The following is a 19460-nucleotide window of genomic DNA, read 5'->3' as shown; positions in this document are numbered from 1 at the left end:
CATTATGGTCAAACAGTTCAGTTGTATAATCATCAGGCCACAGGACATGGCTCCGCAAATGAAGGTCTTTGCCCCTATTCATTTGCAAACTGTAATCTGGATTTGTTTGTGTTGCTTTCAGAGTAATGGCTTCTTCCTTTATGAGTGGCCTTTCGTAATGACATAGTGGCGCCTTCAGGCATCTGGAAATTGAACTTAAGGATGAACCAATGACTGAATCAATACACCAATAAATTGTCCTAACATTGTCATTAGGCGTGGAGACGGAGGTGAACCCAGAGCGCAGACTCATGTTTTTAAAATAAAACTAATTTATTAAAGTAAAATATAACCAAAACAAAAGGCTGACGTGGCAGCAGAAACTAACAATAACAAAATCCAGAACGAAGGCAAGGCAATGAACAAAGAGACAACCAGCATGACAAAACGGAATGACCCAGTGACAAGTGACAAAACAGAGACCGGTTTTAAAGACAGAGGGAAAATGATTATGGGGTGCAGCTGTGGACTAAACGAGGAGCAGGTGAGGTGGGCGTGGCAGGCATGAATGGAAAACTACTGGGGAGGTGAATGATGACAAGGAAACAGAAAACCAACAGACAATCCAAAACAAGAAACCAGACTCAAACAAAGAACCAAAACACTGACATTCATGACAAACATAGACCTCTCAGATCGCTCAGTGTGGAAAATTTCGTAATCTTAATTTGTGTCCAGCTACAGTGTATGGAAAATATTTTAATCTAGTGCCTATTACTTAATTTTTCATGAGATTAGACTTAATTCTAAACTTCCTTGCTGTGAAGTAAAAAATGCAGCCTTTGTTATGTCTTTTAATGAGCACAAAGTGTATTGTGCATTGGCAGATTGTGACCACAACTGTTAGCACCTGATCTGTCTACAGGCTGTATTCATTTAACCATTCTGATCTAACGAGTCCAACGGCCTGTGGCCTTGTTCAACCACAGTCACCTGTTCTGGGCTAACTCATGTAGTCTGGGGTTTTCTAATCTCTTTTCCCATTGACCCAAATGAGTCCCAGCTGCAGCTTTATCTTGTTCGTAATGGAGAAACAGTTATTGTAACCATGAAAGTGCAGATCAGCTGCAGCACGACTGGTGAGTAGAATAGACCTTTAATTGACTGAATATGAAAGAGAGCTAGGACATGAAAGTAACAGCAGGGGCCGCAGCACTTTATATTCACTTTGTAAGGTACTGTGTAAGGTGAGTGGAATTGATCTGTGGCTTTCCGTTGAGATAACTGAATACCTGCATATGTGTGCAGCTATTTACAGAGATCACCTCCTACATCATCATTTCGCCCTCTGTGAACATGACCACTAATTGATGTGTGCAGGACGCGAGGAGAAACCTGCATTTTTGGCAGCTGCAGCCATTAAATGATACACGGGAGCAGTTCTAGCGAGGCCAGCGAGCACTTTTGCAATACCGAGGACAATCTCTTAGTCTGGGTGCCGCCTCGTGTCAAAAAGTGGGCTGCTTTGCATATGGGCCGATAGCAGAGGCCATCGTAATTTAGTCTCAACATAATGCCTATTCAGCGCAAAACAGGAGAGTGTTATCAGAATCCCAGGATGGATGTGGGAGCGCCTACAAGTGACATCTATCCTGATGAGGGGAGAATGCCCAGTGATTTATTACAGAGAAAACAGGAAAAAATGCTCAAGCTGGGCGCTTTTTCCCTGTTTCCCTTGCTTAGGTTTTCTATTTGAATTAAATGAGGTGTGTATGAAGGTAGGCAGAGGGGGCAAGGGTGGTGAGAGATAGGATGCAGGAGAAAGGACATACTTCATCTTCCCATTCAAAGTGTTGTTTTCAGCAACTTTGAAATGAAGGAGAAAAATGCTGATGGAATTGCACCAGAATGCATCACAGTGGACTGCAAAGTACAAAAAGCCTGGGTCAGGCGTTGGTGAGGCATCCTGCACGCCGGGCACTTTTCCCCGCCTTTTTTTTTTTTCTTTTCTTTTTTGACTCTCGCCTTTTAGTCCCCCATGGCTTACTTTTCGAACCTGCAGTAACGGATGGGACGAGTGCCCTTGACGAGGCCAGGATAGGCCGCCCAAGGGCAAGGCGCAGCTATTTATTTGTCTCGTGTAGATAAACGAGGTAAAAAAAAAAAAAGTTATTTACAGCATCGGGAGATAAATGCTGTCAGCCGTACTAGGAAGCTGGCTTAAAAGCCAATCTTATTAAACTCCAACAGCCAGTCGTACAAAACAGGTCTCCACTTAAAGGAATTTCGTGTGAATCTTGCCATGCAGGGTTTTGGGAAAGCAATGAATGGGGGAGAGACAAATTTTCAACATTTAAGGCAAAGAAATGGTCTTTATTGTTAACTTTTCTTCATATTTAGCATGACTGTTTGCAGCTGGTAGTTTCTTTGCGCCATCATAAAACAATGATTTGTACAACCTGTCGAGCATGATGGAGGTAGCATCAAGCTGTGGAGCTGTTTTTGCTGCCAGTGATACTGGTGCATTGTGCAAAGTGGACAAAATAACAACTACCTACAAATTCTTCAATTTCTCCTCACATTGACAGCTAGATAGTTGAAACACATTTGTTCCAACAGGAACAGTGATCCCACACACATATCAGAACTTGTTTCTGATTGGATAAAGCATGCTAACATGCTTCTGGAATGGCCTTCCCCAAACCCCAACTCAACCCTACTGCAGATTTGTGGAGAAAATGTCATTGTCCAATTGATTTTGTCAAACAGTGTAGTTTAAACTTATAACAAATGCTTAAAAACAAAAAGTGAGATGAGAGACGTTTGCATGGTGTTATTGATATTTTTCAATGATTGGGTTTGTAATTTAGGCCCCTCCAGAGATCTTTGTTTGTCTATGTGTGTCACTATGGAACATTTTAAATGGTTTCCCTTTTGAATGTTCTGGAAAAGAGCTGCTGTTTGGCTTTAGTGGTGTGGTTTAGGTAGCTGTCTCGTTAAAACCCCCAAACCATCCGTGTACACTTTGAAAAAGTGTTTTTTTTTCTGGTTTGCTCTACATTTTTCTGTGTCCATATATATATATATATATATATATATATATATATATATATATATATATCCCTAATTTTTATATAGGAAGTCTTTTTGAAGTCTTTACAGTTTTTTTTTAACACTTGTTAAGAATAATCAACAATGATACCAAAACATACATTGGAATACATCAAACCAGACAATACAGTGATTAACAGAGTAAATACTTAACATTACTGAGGCTTTTTGTAAACGCAGCTCATGCACCTTTACTTGAAGTGGGCCCTTGAAAACCCTCCTTATAACCTTTGAAAAAGTTCTGCCGCCCTCCCCCTACATCACAGAATATTTTGGGGCACCCCTACCCTCTGGCATGATTATGGCTGCATGGGAAAAGTTAAGGGGTGAATTAGGATTTTTCCTTGGGCCTTAAACATGTTTAAATATGCATATTTGTGCCCACGCCTGCAAGCCATTTGACGTGATTGTACATACTATTTTAGGTTTTGGCAGAGCCACACAGTTCCACTCAGGGGTCTACAGTTTTCACATCCTAATGGATGGCAAATAATGTGTTGGTTTGTCAACTGTTTATTTGAAAGACAAGAAGATGAAAAGAACTTGGAGTGATTTCTCACCAGGAGTTTGATGTAGTTTTCGTCTTTGCGGTTCCTGAGGGATAAATAATTAACAAATATGGAAACAAATAAACAAATATGGAATGCAGCAAATGTCCTCAGACTGTATTTCCTCAAAACAATCATCTGCTTTGTTTTTTATCTTCTGCTCATCATTTGACTTGCGTCCTTCTTTGGTCCTGTTTACACAATGCTGTTTTTAAGTGAAACTGGAACATGTTCATTGCGTTTTGGCCGTATGTGTACACGACAACAGTGCTCGTCAACATCAAGAAACCGCTTTGTTGTGTTTTGCCAACCTTCAGAATACTGTTATGTGCCTTTTAGTGAGGAATGGTTTCTCTAACATAAAGGTCTGATTGATAGAGTGTTGCACTGACAGATTTACTTTAAGAGTTTTCCATCTTCCTAAATAGACTCTGAACCTCATTTGTTGGAACCATTGACTTGTTGGCCAACAGTCAGACCAACTCTTCATCCCAGATGTAAGAACTCTTTTGGTGGCTCCAAAAGACTTCTTTCTTTTTGGGATCAATGGACACTGCTTTTCCTCATTCTGCTTCAAATGTAGCAGAAACGTTCTTGTGCTCTTTCCCACCAGACCCAAACTTTGACCTAATGTCCTAAAATCCAGGTGCAGTTTAGCTTAAGGTCTAGTGTCAATTTTCTTCTTGCCTGTTGGCTTGCAGTTCCCTAAAACATTCAATATTTGATGTATCCAGGTATGTGCCTTCTTAGATTTGTTAAATCAAAGACAGAGATAGAAGCATTTAAAACACTTGATAGAGCTTGGGGCCTGAATATATTTGTGATGGGACATTTTACCCAATTGTCTTTCAAAAACAATGTAGAGAATTCATATTTTTATGGTCTTTCCAGTAGTGATTTGCGTTGTTGCCTCACAGCATGAAGGTTGCAGATTTGCTTCCCTTCTTTGTGGAGTTTACATGTTCTCCCCATGCATGCGTAGTTTTTTTTTTCTATGGGCTCTCCAGTTTTGGACACTCCCTGTGACAGATTTGCGACATGTCCAGGGTGTACCCCACCTCTCGCACAATGACTGCTGGAGATAGGCACCAGCTGTTAGCCACCAGGGTAAAGTGAACGGACGAATGGGTATTCTTTCCATCTGCACAATATGTTTAACAATAGCAGCTGTGCCATAATCATCCAAGTTAACATAAAGAAAACTCCCAACCATCAGAATGTTTAAGGTAAATGTCTGAGTGAGACTGATTTCTGCCCCTTCTGATTGTGTTACACAAACTAGCCACAGCGTTGTCATAACTGACAGGTAAAGTGTTTAGTGGCAACCCAATGTCGTGCTGGGGAAAACCTGCCCCCTGGCATTTCACGTGGACCTTCCACCCACCTGAACATGTTCTGCAGTCCAATCACACCCCCCATGTGGAAACAGCCTTCCCCTATATACAATAGCAGCCCACTCCCAGCAGGAGAGCTGTGGGCACTGCAAAAACCCTGCTCCGGAATGGCGGAGGAAACACGACAAAGAGTCTAATGTGTTCATGCAGCCTCCAGCTCCTCAAAACACCAATCAGAGGAGATCTGTTGGCATATGTGGGAAGCAAACCCAGTCCACTGTACAGTAATTCCACCTCCAGAGGGCCCAAATTGATCTGCTCTCTGGTAAAAGACACGTCAGGAGACCCTGAGGTGTTTTTATTCCTCCACACCCTTATTATTAGTTTACAGCTTAAGGAGCTCATCTGCAATGTAAGGTCACCTTCCTCTAAATTCAATATAGATGCATGTATCAGATGACAGATGAGCCAAACTGACTAAAGTCTTCCTGAAGTGACACGCCCCATGTTCTCTATTTTTTTATGTCCTCCTTGCATTGAGAAACCCTTGATGAAGGAAGAAGGACAAACATTTCTGTTTTTTTTTAATATAATCTCACCTCTGTAGTGTAGAAGTTACTGGATTTTGGCACTGCGGAGTAGAGCTAAAAGTTCATTTTTTCCAGGTTTAAATAAATGAACCACTTAACTCTAGATGGCAGTGCAGGCGAAGCGGAGTGTCAATGAAATTCACAAGGACGAAAAAATAAATATGTCTGATAAGAGAAACGGTTGTTTCTGTCTCACTCACGGCTTTCATGAATAATAAATCATTCTCGAGTCATGTTTTATGCAAAAAGACCTCTCAACACTCAGATTTCTTCTGTTTTAGTCCAGTCCAGTCCACCATCCATGTTTACATTTAGAGTTTCTGATCGTCAATATTGCCTTTTTTTTATCATCATCTTCAAGAGCAATTTGTAAAACAATTTATTCTGCGGTGAATTAACACGAGCACGCCGGAGTTAGTGTGACAGTGTGGTTGCAAATTAATATATCAATAAAGAGCTAATTCATGAATCTTATTCTCTTGAGACGTATTAGCCATGATCGGTGAGGAGGATCTCCACGTAATTACAGCAGGTTAATGTAATTACGCTGACAGCCTCAGCGGCTCCTACTGATACATGACGTACCGCTGAAGCAAAGGGATTCGCTGCACATGTGGGGTTACTCATGAGATAAGCTTTGAGGCATTACATCAGCTGAATCAGACAAAGACAAATGTCCTTTAAGAGAAAGAGCCTTTATTAACATGCGTGTAGCTCTATTCATCCATTTTGTTGAACAGGATTGGAACAAAGAATAAAAAAAGATATTGGCACTGATTCAAACTGTCCCCGTGTCACTTTCCAGATAAATTAGGGCTGTGGGTAAATAAATAATAAGCCGGACCACAGCGATCCATTAAATGAATTATATATTTCTTACGTCAACAGTTTGCTGACACACTTAGTATCAATCAATTTTTTTCATCCTTAATATTATGCAATATTTTAAAAAGTTTTAACTCATTTGGGATCATATTTTGCTCATTTTTATACATATAAAATGTTATTCTAAAGTGGATTAGATGTTGTGTTGAAACATTTCGGTCTATTTTGAGTTCAGCTGAAATATCATTTGTCTTAACCAGCTGTTTATGTAAAAAATAAATTCACGACTATATAAGTACTAGATATAGTTGCTTCGAACATTTTTTAAATTTACAAGTAACTGACTAAACTATTTTCTTTTATCCCTCCTCAAGACTTTATTAATGTTTCTCATTAACTTGTAATTTACAAATTAGAAACCCAACTGATAATATATCAAGTGGATCATAATTTTTGACCATATCTGTGTAAGTAGGGAGCGTTGTTCTGGCTCATTTTTCCGTGTGGAATCTAAGTGGGTTTCATACATCAGGTGCGAGGTTTGTGACAGGATAGGACGATAAGAGGAGGCCACCTTTACTTATCCTCTGCCTCGCAGACTTCCTGTGATGTACTGCCTCTGCTCTACTGCTTTACCTCATCATTTCCATTTGTCTTGTGCGCCGTCCTTTTTCGGGCCTCGTGCTCGAGCTGCTTTAACGATTTCCCTTTATCCGCTGGTAAGGCCAAAACTTGTAGCGCAGTCTTGTTTTGTCCAGTGGACTTAAAGCGATAGTGTAGACCTGTAAAAGTGAGGTTCTGTGGAAAGGTTATGAACAATTAATGTCTTACCTGTTGGAGTTTGGAGAAACAGAGTTTAGTTCTGAACAGCTAACGGCTAGTCTGAGCGAGTTTAGTGGCGGTTTGTGCAAATGGAACTTTCTAAACTTTTACATTGTCTTAATTTTTCCCAATACCTATTTGTTCCGGCAGAAATGCTCAAATTTGCGTGCAGTAAGTACCCCGGGCTGCACCAGAAGTCCTACAGCTGACTGCTGCTGCCTCTGTTTGTGCCTGTAAATAACCAGTGAATTCGATGTAAACGGCCTTGTCTTTCAAAACCGTTGGTGCTTGTTTTAGATGAACAATGCAGCAGACATTTTTCATTGCTTTAGCATCAAGTGAACAAGTGATTGGAACAACAAATAAACATAACGGCTCAAACTAAAGATTCACACACAAACAGAAGCAGGTGTCGTAACATTTCTATCGTCTTTGTGGCTCGTGGACTCTCTGCGATATCCAGTCAGATCTGCTTCTGTTGGTTAATCCATTGTTTGCCCAAGGCTTTTATTGTGACAGACTGCCAAGTGTCAACTTATTTTTGGCTTTACTCTCACACTGCTGTTTCTGAGTAGGAATGGGCAGTGATTTTTGAATATTTGAAGTATAATTTAAACAAGTGAATATAAAAAATGAATCCAACTGTCAGAATCTTCTTGTTTTTTTGTTTTTTTTTAAACTGGCATCTGATCATGATACGCCAAGTTGTTTCCCAACAGTGATTTTCCAGTCGGGGTGTTTTTTTTTTTCTACACAACACCTACCGCCCACCTCGTTCCTGAAACGAAATAGATAAAAGAAAAACAGCTCAGTCCCAGCATCTGTTTCTGCCATCCACAGTTTATTTTGAAAGGAACATAAAACGAACACTATGGTCACGGGTGAGCTCAGCTTTACTGCCAGAACATGTGCGTCCCCACAATGATCTGTTATATTGGTGAAGGAATATAAAAATGCCAGCACAATTAGCAGCACGTCTCGTACCCGAAGCCTCTGTTTCATTAGAGGGCCTTTTTCAGCTGCAGCAGGAAACATTAATTCTCGAGAAATTTAGACCCCAACCGTGTGGACGTGGCCATTTTTTTTTTTCCAGCAAAATCACAAAACAGGCAATGGTCCTAAATCATAAAGCGGGAGCTGAGATTAGCCCTGTTGAGAATGCTTTTTCACAGTTTGTTGTGCTGACGTTTGTGTATATTAACCAACCCTGCAAGAGTAAAGGCTGAAATAAGTGAGTTGCTGCAGGGCGGTGGCTGGTAGGTGTGGGTGGTGGGACAGGACCAGGGGAACTGAATGACGTGAGGGGTGGTGTAGTCGAAGAAAAATTAAATAATTACTGACAGATTCAAAGAAAGTGTTCTTACTTAAAATGCCCATTCCTAAAAATGAGCAGGTCACACGTTGGTAATGGAGCGAGTGAGTTGTGCCGTCAACATCGCAAATCGTTCCAGCTCTGAAATACGCTCGCCTACAGAGCAAACAGTAGCTATACAGCAGGAATGGCAGCAGGAGAGGAGTTTACAGGAAGTACACTCTTCATACACGAACATACTGTAAGTGCAGAGTTACGACTTAAACGCAGACGGCCTAGATTCAATTCACAGCAGAGTTTTAAAGGATGGTATTCAAAGCAGTAACACTGCTATTTCCGGATACCCTCTAATCGTAATACCGCCCAAGCCCAATGTGTATGTCAGTGCATGTGTGTGTTTGGCCCCGCGATAGACTGACTATCAGTCTGAGGTTCATTCTCACGCCCCCTCATGCTTGGATGCAGACTCCAGCTCCTCACAGACTTAAAGCGTCTTTAGAAAATGGAGGAATATGTTTAAATTAATAAAATGTGCTGGTGGAGAGTCTCAGTCCTTACCGAATGAAATTCATCATTCCTAAACGAATCAAACAAATACTTACTGTATTAGTCAATCGACTGGGGACAGATAACAGTGTTGCTGTTAAATGGGCACCGGGACATACTGGTACTAATGGTAATTAAAGAGCTGACTACCTTGCAAAAGCTGGTTGCCAGGTCCACTTTGAAGGGTCAGAGCCTGTTGTAGGTGTTTTAACAGCAGTCTGCAGGACTAGTCTTTAGGCCTGGATTAGACATCAAAACTCAATCTGCTGGAGGGAGCTGAAGGACTGCAGACAGGCACAGGAACTGATTAAAGACTCAAACCTCCGGTTCAGGAAAGCGGTTGGAGCTCTAACTGGGCATAACTTGCTCAACCGCCGCAAAATGGTGACGGGACCCCATAGCGATGGTTTGTGTGATGGCTGTGGCTTTGAATTAGAGACCTCTTTGCACTATTTAGGCTATTGTTTGGCTCTGAGCAGTCAGAGATCAGAGAGAGAGAATTCTGGGGAAACCCTATATGTGTTTCAGACCTTGTGTCCTTCATCCAAGGGACACGAAGGTTTGAATGAAAGTTCAGTGTCTTTTATGGGTTCTTCACCCATTCAGAATATCTAGGGGATGATCAATCAGTGTGTTTTATATAAAAATGACATCACAGTGTAAAGATTTTAAACAGGTTTTTAAAGTTCGGACAACCAGATTTTGAATTACCTCTGCATTCTGTGTGGCGTTTTCATCCTCCTTTCAGAGAACACCAGATCACTAAATAATTAGCAATTTTAAACAAAGTGCATCTGCCCCTCTGGACTGGACTGGTACCGGGGACAATGCACAACCCCGTTCAGTTCAGTTCTATCCCTTTTAAGACCCTGAACAGATTTATCAAACGGATGGATTTACAATTTACTCTTTCTCATAAAGCGTTATGTACTTTCCTGACGGAGCCAACTATAAATTAATTCCTGTGCAGGAAGGCCAAAGAACCAATAAAAAGCAGTACAGTAATGGAGTTGGATTGAACAGACCCCCTCATCACCAGTGTTGATGAACCCTCTTTAAAGGTGTCCTTGTTGTTTCGTGATCTCCTTCTGTTCACAGTTGACAGCTGAGCAAAGGTGCCAGCTCTGCAGTTCTGCTTCGATCTCCGTTATCCGAATAATTGAGGCTGTTGTGCTGAACGCAAGAGCAGCCTGGTGCAGGCCACCATATTGTTGCTTTTGTTAATTTTCTCGAGGAAAAGGGCTTTGAGAGAGCAGCGGCCATTGAAAACAAAAGCAAACACAGATTCGGCTGGATAAATCATCATGCCTCTCCTGCAGCACTGTGGAGAAAATGCTGCACAGTTGCTATGAAACCTTCTGTTGCTAGGCAATGGCTTGATTATCTGAGGGTTTTTTTATTTATTTTTTATACATAAAGAAGGGAATGATTTCTTTGCTGGACAGAAAATTTGCTTTCAGAAAGCTTTACAACTGACAAGATATGTGGAATGACGTTTTCTTCACTTGGAGAGAAACATATTCAGTCTGATATCTTTACTTTGAACTGAATATTCAGACACGCAATATTTATATAAAATGCAAAAATCATGAAAGGCTTCACTGGCAAACTCTGGTGGTAAAGAAAACCAATTATTTTCTTCTTTTTTGTTATAAAAAAGGACTGTATGGTAGCATGTCTGGCTGTCAGACCTCTCTACATGCTGATGCTGTATTTAATGGATTTAGATAATTACCAATTTACCAGTTTTATCTTTATTTAGGATTTTTTTTTATTCTTGTTCGTTTTTATTCTCACCCTTTCATCACCTGAAGGGTTATGAAAGCCTGAATGCCCCGTGTTCACCTCCAGCTTTAAGGCTTGGCTAAGAAAAGTAGGAAAGGGGACAAATAAGATTCAGTCTAAAGCATTCACAACAGTCAGGGTTGAAACCTTTTTATTTACAATAAATTTTCATTCAAAAAAGAAAAAAGATGAAGAGTTGATGGTTTTAGCTTTTCTTTGTTCAGCTGTCAGTTGAAAAACATATATATACCGATTTTGCCTCCATTTACTGGCACTGAGCTTTCAATTGTTTTCACATAAACTGCCTTTACAGTAAAAAAAAAAAAACAACAAAACAACAAAACAAAGAACTGCCCAGCACACCAGTTGAGGTTGTGTCTGCCCCGGGGCAGAAGAAAACTGTCAGACTGAAATCTAAATGTGGCGACACATTGTTGTAGTGGAAATGACAGCTGGGCTAAAAAAAAAACAAACTGTCAACAAGGAAGGAAGGAACTATAGGTAAAAAAAAAAGATGCCATGACGGGAAGGATCAACCAGACATTGTGATTATAAGGATTATTTCCTATTTCATGCTCAGCCTCAGCCTCAGGTAATGAATTATATTCCAACACAAGCTTTTTTTGCTTTTTTTTTTAAATGAACGAACTCTCTTAGTGTACCTCAACTTCCTGTTTCTGTTTAACATCAGCTGTGAAAGCAGCATTCGGCGTGAGGTCAAATATGTTGCTTTTTTGCCGATCGATACAAATGCACAATACTAAAGCTATATTTACAAGCACTATAGCTATAACTATATGTCACTGGTAATTTTCAAACCCGGTTACCTCTCATGAATAAACCATTTCACCTCACTAATATTACTGAGTGAAGCAGATGAGGCTGCGTTCAGACTAATGTCCTCACAGGACAATGAGTGGTTGGTGTATTGTGCTTTTTTTTCTTTTTTTTTTAAAGCTTTAGTTTCAGATGCCCCAGTTTTACTTCTGAACTATTAAACAAACTGTAATAAGGTTATTAACACTGTCGCTTAATCACACGTTTTGTGCGTAATTAAAAATTCCAGGTTGATTTTTTCATTTAAGTTCTGAAAAGCATTTTGAATTTTAAAAAAAAAATCATAAATATTTAACATTTTACATTTGGAAAGCCCACACCGCACCGTGTATAAATGCAAAATGCTTAAAAACCTTTCTTTGTTTTTATTTCTTTTCTTTTTTTAAGGTATTCACTGTGTTGAAATGAAACACTGGAAGAAAGCAAGGAACTGTAGGAACAAAGGTCGCTTTTCTTGCTGCATTGCAGAGCTACTGATGTGTCAAGCATGAATGAAACTTCAGTGTACTGTGCAGAAAAATGCAAATACTGGATTAAACTGTGCTGTAGTAGGAAAAAAAAAACTAATGCTAATAACCTTAAATTATTGGAGTCAGTTTCATTTTAATGCATGGCTCAGACGGTAGAAGGAGATGGTTTGTTAGATGGGATCATCTCTGATTGTTTCTGTGCTTTGTCTAAAGTCCAATCCTTTCAAAGTAGCTCATCTTCCAGCAGTCCTGCTCTTTATGGTCACTTCCTAAAAGCCGCCGCTGCTCTTGTCTGAAAACAAACCGGATGCTATGGTTTTTTAAAAAAACAGATTTTCTGCTGCGTTTGCGCCTCCTGTCCACACACAAACTGAGATTTGGATGAGTAATGCAGTTATATTTTTTTCAAAAACTCTTCCCAAGGTAGAGAATTTCAAAACTCCATTGATAGTGTATCCACATAGACAATAGATATGGAGCTTTTCAGAAACAATTTGTGCCCTTAGGAACCCAAACAACACAACTAGAAATGTTTTTAACATTTTATTTTCTGTTTCTGTCTCACTTTATGATGATCTTATGGCATTTAAACTTTGTTCTTGGGGTAAAATAGTAACTGAGATAAAACTGTAAGCCATATCAGGAAAAAAAAAGAAACTTTAGTCAAGCTAAGAAAGCTTTTTCTTTGTACTTTCATATGTTATTGTGGACGGTATCGCCACCTGGTGGTGTGGCATGGGTGTTTCAGCATTTTATTGGAATGTGTGGACAGACAAAAACAAAAATAAACAAATGAGGAAAAAAATCTGTTTATAAAGTACCTTAAGCAGTGTATACAAGCCCTTACAGGTGTTCCTGCATATCAAATATAAATGTTGCTAAAATGATTCTAACCAATCATTACTAGCTGTTCAATTTCTGTTTGACTGCATATATTTTTCATAAAGTTTTAAAGTACAGTTTATTGGAATTTTATAAATGAGTTTACGTAATTCTTTTTCCATTTTATTCGACACCGGTCCTTCCTGTAATACATTTAGTTATTGGGAGTGCATTACACATTTTAAACAACACCATGTTCACATTAAATCATGTAGCTTAAAACATAAAAGGTGAATATTAAACTGCGAGTGCTCCAGTTCAATTCAGGTTTGTCAGCATTAGTTGCCGTCTCCATCACCGACTTCTCCTGCCAGCAAGTGGGCGAGACGGGACGTTCGCGATCAGCTCGCCGCCACCCTTGGCATCATCAAACACCTCACAGGACACCTTCGGTTTGGTGAAATCACCGCTCTCTCTGATGGCTGATCGTGGGCCTGTTTCACAGGGAGCCACACAAGCCCGAAGCTGGTGGGCAACTAAAGACCAGCGCGTTGCTGCTTCCTCCTCTGTTGGGTTTTAATCCGCCACGTCTACATCCGAGCCTTCATCTGACATCTGCTAGAAGCTGCTCCTGCTGTGATGTTGGCCAACATCCGTCAAAAAAACTGGGGCAGGTTGACACATTCAGACTTTTCCTGGAAAAAAAAACCCAACAAAAAAACAAAAAGAAAACTAGTGCAGAAAGCTTTTGAACACAACATCGGTAATTGTGCACTGAAAATTTGGGACATTGTGGCCTCTTTATCCCGGTGACGCTTTGCTTTGAAACGGAATCTAACCTTTGATAAATTAGCCAAATGACAGACTAAAAAGATCACCAGTTCATAATTTATAAAAAAATAAAAATAAAAAAATACAAGACTTTCAAAGGTTTTCAAACTTAGCAATTACAGGAAAAAGAAATAAAAAATCATAGGCAGTGTTTTTGAAAATGACCAAAAGATCTAAAGGTCTATTTTGAGAGGCTTTTTTTTTTTTTCTCCAACTTGGGGAGTGCATGTGCAGGTTCCAGCTTTATCCCAAGGAAGCTTTGGGAAAGTGATAGCCTCTGTTTGACTGAACCAGAAGCCCGGAGAGTGAGGGTTGAAGCTTTTTCCGCTTTCGGCCGGAGAATGTAGGCACTTTGACGTCTCTGGGGGGGAAAACTGTTGCTGGCTGCCTTCACAAAGTGCCGATGGAAAATGGCGCTACTTACGCACTCCCTCGAACATCCTTCCGCCCCACTTTTTTTTTTTTTTTTCTTTTCTTGAGACAGAGGTCAGGAAAATTGACAAAGCTTCAGGGTGTTTTGTGTAGTGGGATAAGTCAGCAACGGTTGGGAAAAAAAAGGTTCAGAAAATAGAAGCTAGGGCAGATGGGTCTTCTCTCTCAAGTGGTTCGCAGGTTAATATTTTAGAGACAGTATTTGGAGAGAAACTTTCCCTGCAGGAAGGACCTCGGGGAAATAAGTGATGGATTAGTACACATGCTGTACATACAGCAGGGTTTTCTGTTTCTTTTTGGAGTCAAAGTTTTATTTGATTATCTTCAAAAAGTGTTTATATATCACTATAATCAGGAGTATTTTCTGACCCTATAAACCTAAAGCAATCATTTGAATCTTTAGAAGTGTGGTTTTGTGGAGAGGTTATGAACAACTATTATCTTACCTGCTGTAGATACCTAGTTCTGTGAGCAACCTCAGATTGAAGAAACCAACATGGATCGCTGTCAGCTTCAGACAACTCCAGTCTCAAAAAGTTTAGTTCTTTTAACTAGCACTTTATAAACCTTTACACATCACTTTCTCAGTGCGTGGTCATCCTAGAAGATGTATGATATTTCTGCTGACTGATACGGCTTAAACAAAACAATTAAATTCTGTGTTTATAACTGGGAATGTTTATGAAATGGGGTTCTTGTAAACTGCAAGGGAAATTTGGTCTTGTCTTTGCTGTCAGCTCAACTGTCCTGTCAAAATCAAACTACTCCTTTAAATTGAGGACATTTAAAGAGTTATCTAATGCAGGTAAGATAATAACTGTTCATAACTTTGCCACACTTTAAAAGATATTAGCTGCCTCTTAAAGTAGACCTATATATCAAAGGATAAAACTAAAAAGAATTCCTCGGAGTAGAGCTCACTAACAGTATTTCTGACAGCCTTTGTAGGGAATACTAGAAAATTTGCAATTCATATTACTGTACCAGCCACTTAATATTTATATAAAAACTAACCACAGCGGCATCGGTTTTACTGTTATTAATGTATCCTGATACATTTGCGAGCCCTGCCGCAGCAGCTGCCAACGGTCACGTGTGTTAAAGTGTGCAAAGTGTAGTCACAGATATGAGGAGGGTTCATCGCTCCAGATTTATTGGGGATAAATTTGGCTGCCGACAGATACTGAATGATCCTTGTGGTCTGAGCTGGGTCCTGGCAGCGTGCCCTGCAGGAGGCAGTCTGAGGCTGCCCAAGCATGCAAGCAACTGCGTGTTGGGCCATTTCCGGAAGCCATATTCAGCTCTGATCCCCGCTTACTCACGGCCACGGGTCAGTGAGCCCTCTGTTTTAATTGCTTGAAGTCTGTGTTTACTTTCCAGTCAACTTTTTACTTGTTCCAGAGGCACTCAGATGTCCTAAAATGTGATAAAACAACAGGGTATTATATGAAAACACATATAACTTGTGGATTTAAATGGGATTTTACGACAACTGATTTCTTTTTTTGTACAATCAAATACACTTTTTAAATAAGCTAATTCAAACCAATTAGGAGGGAAAAAAACACAGTTTCTTAAATGTGCTAATTTGGTATTTTTTTAAATATATAAAACTACAATAAAGTCCCTTATTTTAATTCATGTGAGGGTTTATTTTAAGTTGATCCAAATTTTACAAAAGTTTTGTGACTCAGATGCTGTCAGGACCTTTATTTTCTTCCTTCTGCATTTAAATATTTTGTATTTTAAAATATTTCATGTAAGAGAGAAGGATGCCATTCTGCTCTGACCAAAAACTAAATAATTCTGTTGATTCTATGAACTTGAGCAGCCATGACAGATGTATTAGGGCCACTTGGAAGAAAACAAAATGAGTGGAAAGAATTCATTATTTTTTTTGTCTGTTTTTGTTCCGAGTTTCGAAATTAGAGTGAAAATCCTGTTTCCAGGATACAGCCGGAGCACTGAGGAACAAGTCAAAAGGTTGAGGAAACATTCAAAATACCACAAAACTCCTTGGACCAGGCTTATTGCTGCCCCAGCAGCATCAATCATAACAGTTTAACTTCCTTCAATCCTTCACAATAAGAGTCTAAAATAGTTACACTGACTGTCCACCTCAAAATACTCTCAGGTCATCTGAATCTTATCCAAATAGGGTATTTACGTATTTCTGACTGTTCTCCATTAAATCTCACACTGCAGCCTAAACTGCTGTGAGTTTTGAGAAGTCGTACAGTAGATTTAGTTGCATGCACTCGTAGAATTTCCTGTTTTTAAACCAAATTCTGAAGTATCAAATCACTATAAAACATAACATAGATGTTTGTGCCAGCGATGGTTTGGTGTTTGATTCCTTTATTAATCTAAAAAAAAACAACACCTTCATTTTCGCGGCTTTGACTTTATTTTTTAAAAAATTTTAATTTTAATCTTAACGTTTCATTCTCTTTGTTGGCTAAAATAGATGTATGGAGATTGAGCAGGGAGATGAAAATCTTTTTTTGAAACAAAAAGGGGAGGAAAAAAAAGTTGAAAAAGCTGTGCAAAGCCAAACCTCCAAAGCGGCTTCTTGATCAGCGATTCCACACTTGATTGATACCATCATCTGTTTTGTTATTGATTTGCCACTGAAAGGCATCTAGACGGAGGGCAGCAAGTGTGGAAGTGCAAAACTGCAAAAGCAGCAATATAACGGTTTTGCACAAAAGTACAATCTTATTGCGCTTTTTATTAAGTTTGAAGTTCATATGTTTGAGTTTCTTTGATTGAAAGAAGATATGTGATACGAGTAGTAGAGCTGTTTCTGTGCAGTTTATGAATTATATAAAAACACCATTTCCACGATGAAACCAAGTTATAAAAATATACCGATTCAGCTCTGCCGCATGAGCTAAGCAATAGTGTACTTTCTGTTTTCAGCGTCAGCGTTTCATATTCTGCAGTCTGATCAAGCAAAGCAAAGGTGACAGTGGGAGTGGGGGAAAGAAAGGAATGAGGATGGGTGTTCAGGCGTAGCGCCGCAGAAATAATTCGTATTGATAAGATGCCGAGAATCGGGCTCGAACAAATCTGCTTGCTCCCACGAGCCCATGGGTTCGGTGGGCTCTTATTGAGCAGGTGTCAGGCGTCACGCAAACTCCTGTACGTCTTCCTTACTGCGTCTTATCTAAAGTTATGGCTGGGGCGGGAGTGCTGAGCTCACAAAGTTTGTTTGCAGAAAACTCAAGCAAGTATGAAGAAAATGAAAACAAGTGTCGTCACTATAACAGACGTTTGCCTGGGTTAGTGATTGTCCCCTTCGCACCGAGCCTGAAGCCACTGGCTGCTGGTGACTGGGTCGTCCTTGTAAACAGCAAGCAGCCTAAATATTGAAGGAGGCCGGCTGTTGCTGTTGTACATGGAGGAGAGTCATCGTGCGTAGCTGCTTACATATTTACAACATACACCGTAATCACGCAGATGGGGCGTGATTTGCTCTTCCTGCTCCTTTACACGACTTTGCTAAACCGGAAATTAGTATGGGCGAGTGCCTTCTCTCTCTGCGCACAGCCGCCTTTGTGTTTAAACCTGAAAGGAGTTTTTTTTTTTTTTTTTTCGGGGAGAGATACAGCAGTTGCACTAGAATACATTAAAATGAAAGTGGATGCGTGAAGCGAACTTCAGCTCAGGAACAGACATCTATGTTAAAACTATAGTTCAGATCTTTTGAAGTGGGGTTATGCGGAAGGTTTATGAGGTTGTATATCTTATCTGTTGTAGACAGCTCTTTGGAGAGCTTCGTTCTAGAGAAAAATTGTCTTTTTTTTTTGGACCAGATTGATGAGCTGACAGCTACTTCAAGGGGCCGACGACTCCAGTCTCAAACGATTCCCATTGTTTTGTTAGAATGCTAAATAATAAACCTTTACGTCACTGTCAATTTCACATCGCACAGTTATTTACAAAGGATTCTGGGGTTATTTTGCAAGTGCAGGAAGTGGCAGCAGCAGCTAGCTGTAGCATTCTGGTGCACTTCAACCAGACATATAGTATCCCTGCTCGAATCCATGTGATGTGAATCTGACAGCAGTGGAAAGGTTCAGGAAACAGAACTCACATTTAATGCTGTGACATTTTGAGACTGGAGTGTCAAAATGGAAGCAGACTCCTTTGGTCTCGGCAGCGCTCCAACTAGCCGTTAGCTCATCTGTCCGGTCAAAACTAAACTGTGTTTTTCAGGCTGTTGTTCAAAGAGCTACCTGCGACAGGTAAGATGTTAATAGTTCACGACCTTTCAGGAGAACTTTACTTGAGAAGGTTTGATTTATCCCTCTTGAAACAACAAGCTGGATTAAAGACGGCTCAAAGGAAATAACAAGTGAATGTTGTCTTTGTGTTCTCAGGTTCCCCAGTCATCGTAGGGATGAGTATCAACATAGCCAGTATCGACTCCATCTCAGAAGTAAACATGGTGAGTTCGGTTTTTCCGAATTTTAAACCTTCTTTCGTCGCCGTCGTCAAACTTCCCCGTGTCACGAGAGGAGCAGCTTGCAAGAAGGCGTGCAGCCTTTCTGCCCAGTGTTGCAGCGAGAGACTAACTCACAGGAGGTTCACGCTCATCCACACACACAGTGTTGAGCTGCTGATAATTTGCTGGCAGTCAGAAATGCAGGCTGAGCAGAGAAAAGTACAATATGGCTGATGTCTCCGGGATGACGTCACTGTGTCTCTCAGCTCCTTCTTCAGTTCACTCAGCGTGACAAAGTCAGTCTCGGCTCAGCTCAGTCCTCCCAGATGCAGCTTCCTTTCTTTCTTTTTCCGTTTTCATGACATTACCGGGACAACGAACCGTCAGCTACAACACAAATTATCTAAGCGTCTTTTTAGCACTAAACTTGGATAGAAATATGTTTTTTTTTTTTAAAGATTTTCTTTTCATTCTTGAATTCCCTCCATTTTTTTTGCACAATCCTAAGATGTTTTAGTTCTTTTCCACAGCCTTTATCATAAATCTGTAGGTTGCTTAAAAATGTTATTTATAGCTAAACTAATTTAGTCAACAGGAACTTCCCCCTCAGCTCCCCTCACATGTGGAGTACCTCAAGGATCCATTCTTGGACCTCTGTTGTTTTCCATTTACATGCTCCCCTTAGGTTCCATTTTTAGAAAATNTTAATATTTCTTTTCATTCATATGCAGATGATACTCAGATTTACTTCCAGTGGAAGCACAAT

General features: G+C 40.0%; 1 protein-coding gene across 2 annotated transcripts in view; it reads left to right on the top strand.

Moving 5' to 3' along the window:
• Positions 1-19460, top strand: part of gabrb4 (gamma-aminobutyric acid type A receptor subunit beta4) — a 73252-nt gene that overhangs the window by 13248 nt on the left and 40544 nt on the right. For both annotated transcript variants that reach the window (XM_017412659.3, XM_017412660.3), the window contains exon 2: positions 18630-18697. In XM_017412659.3, coding sequence (XP_017268148.1) covers positions 18630-18697 — 68 coding nt within the window. The remainder of the gene's footprint in view (positions 1-18629; positions 18698-19460) is intronic.

This window comes from Kryptolebias marmoratus, linkage group LG13, assembly GCF_001649575.2.
Source record: "Kryptolebias marmoratus isolate JLee-2015 linkage group LG13, ASM164957v2, whole genome shotgun sequence".
Taxonomy (NCBI): domain Eukaryota; kingdom Metazoa; phylum Chordata; class Actinopteri; order Cyprinodontiformes; family Rivulidae; genus Kryptolebias; species Kryptolebias marmoratus.
Note: the sequence above shows the minus strand (reverse complement) of the source record. Positions and strands in the feature narration are given on the sequence as shown.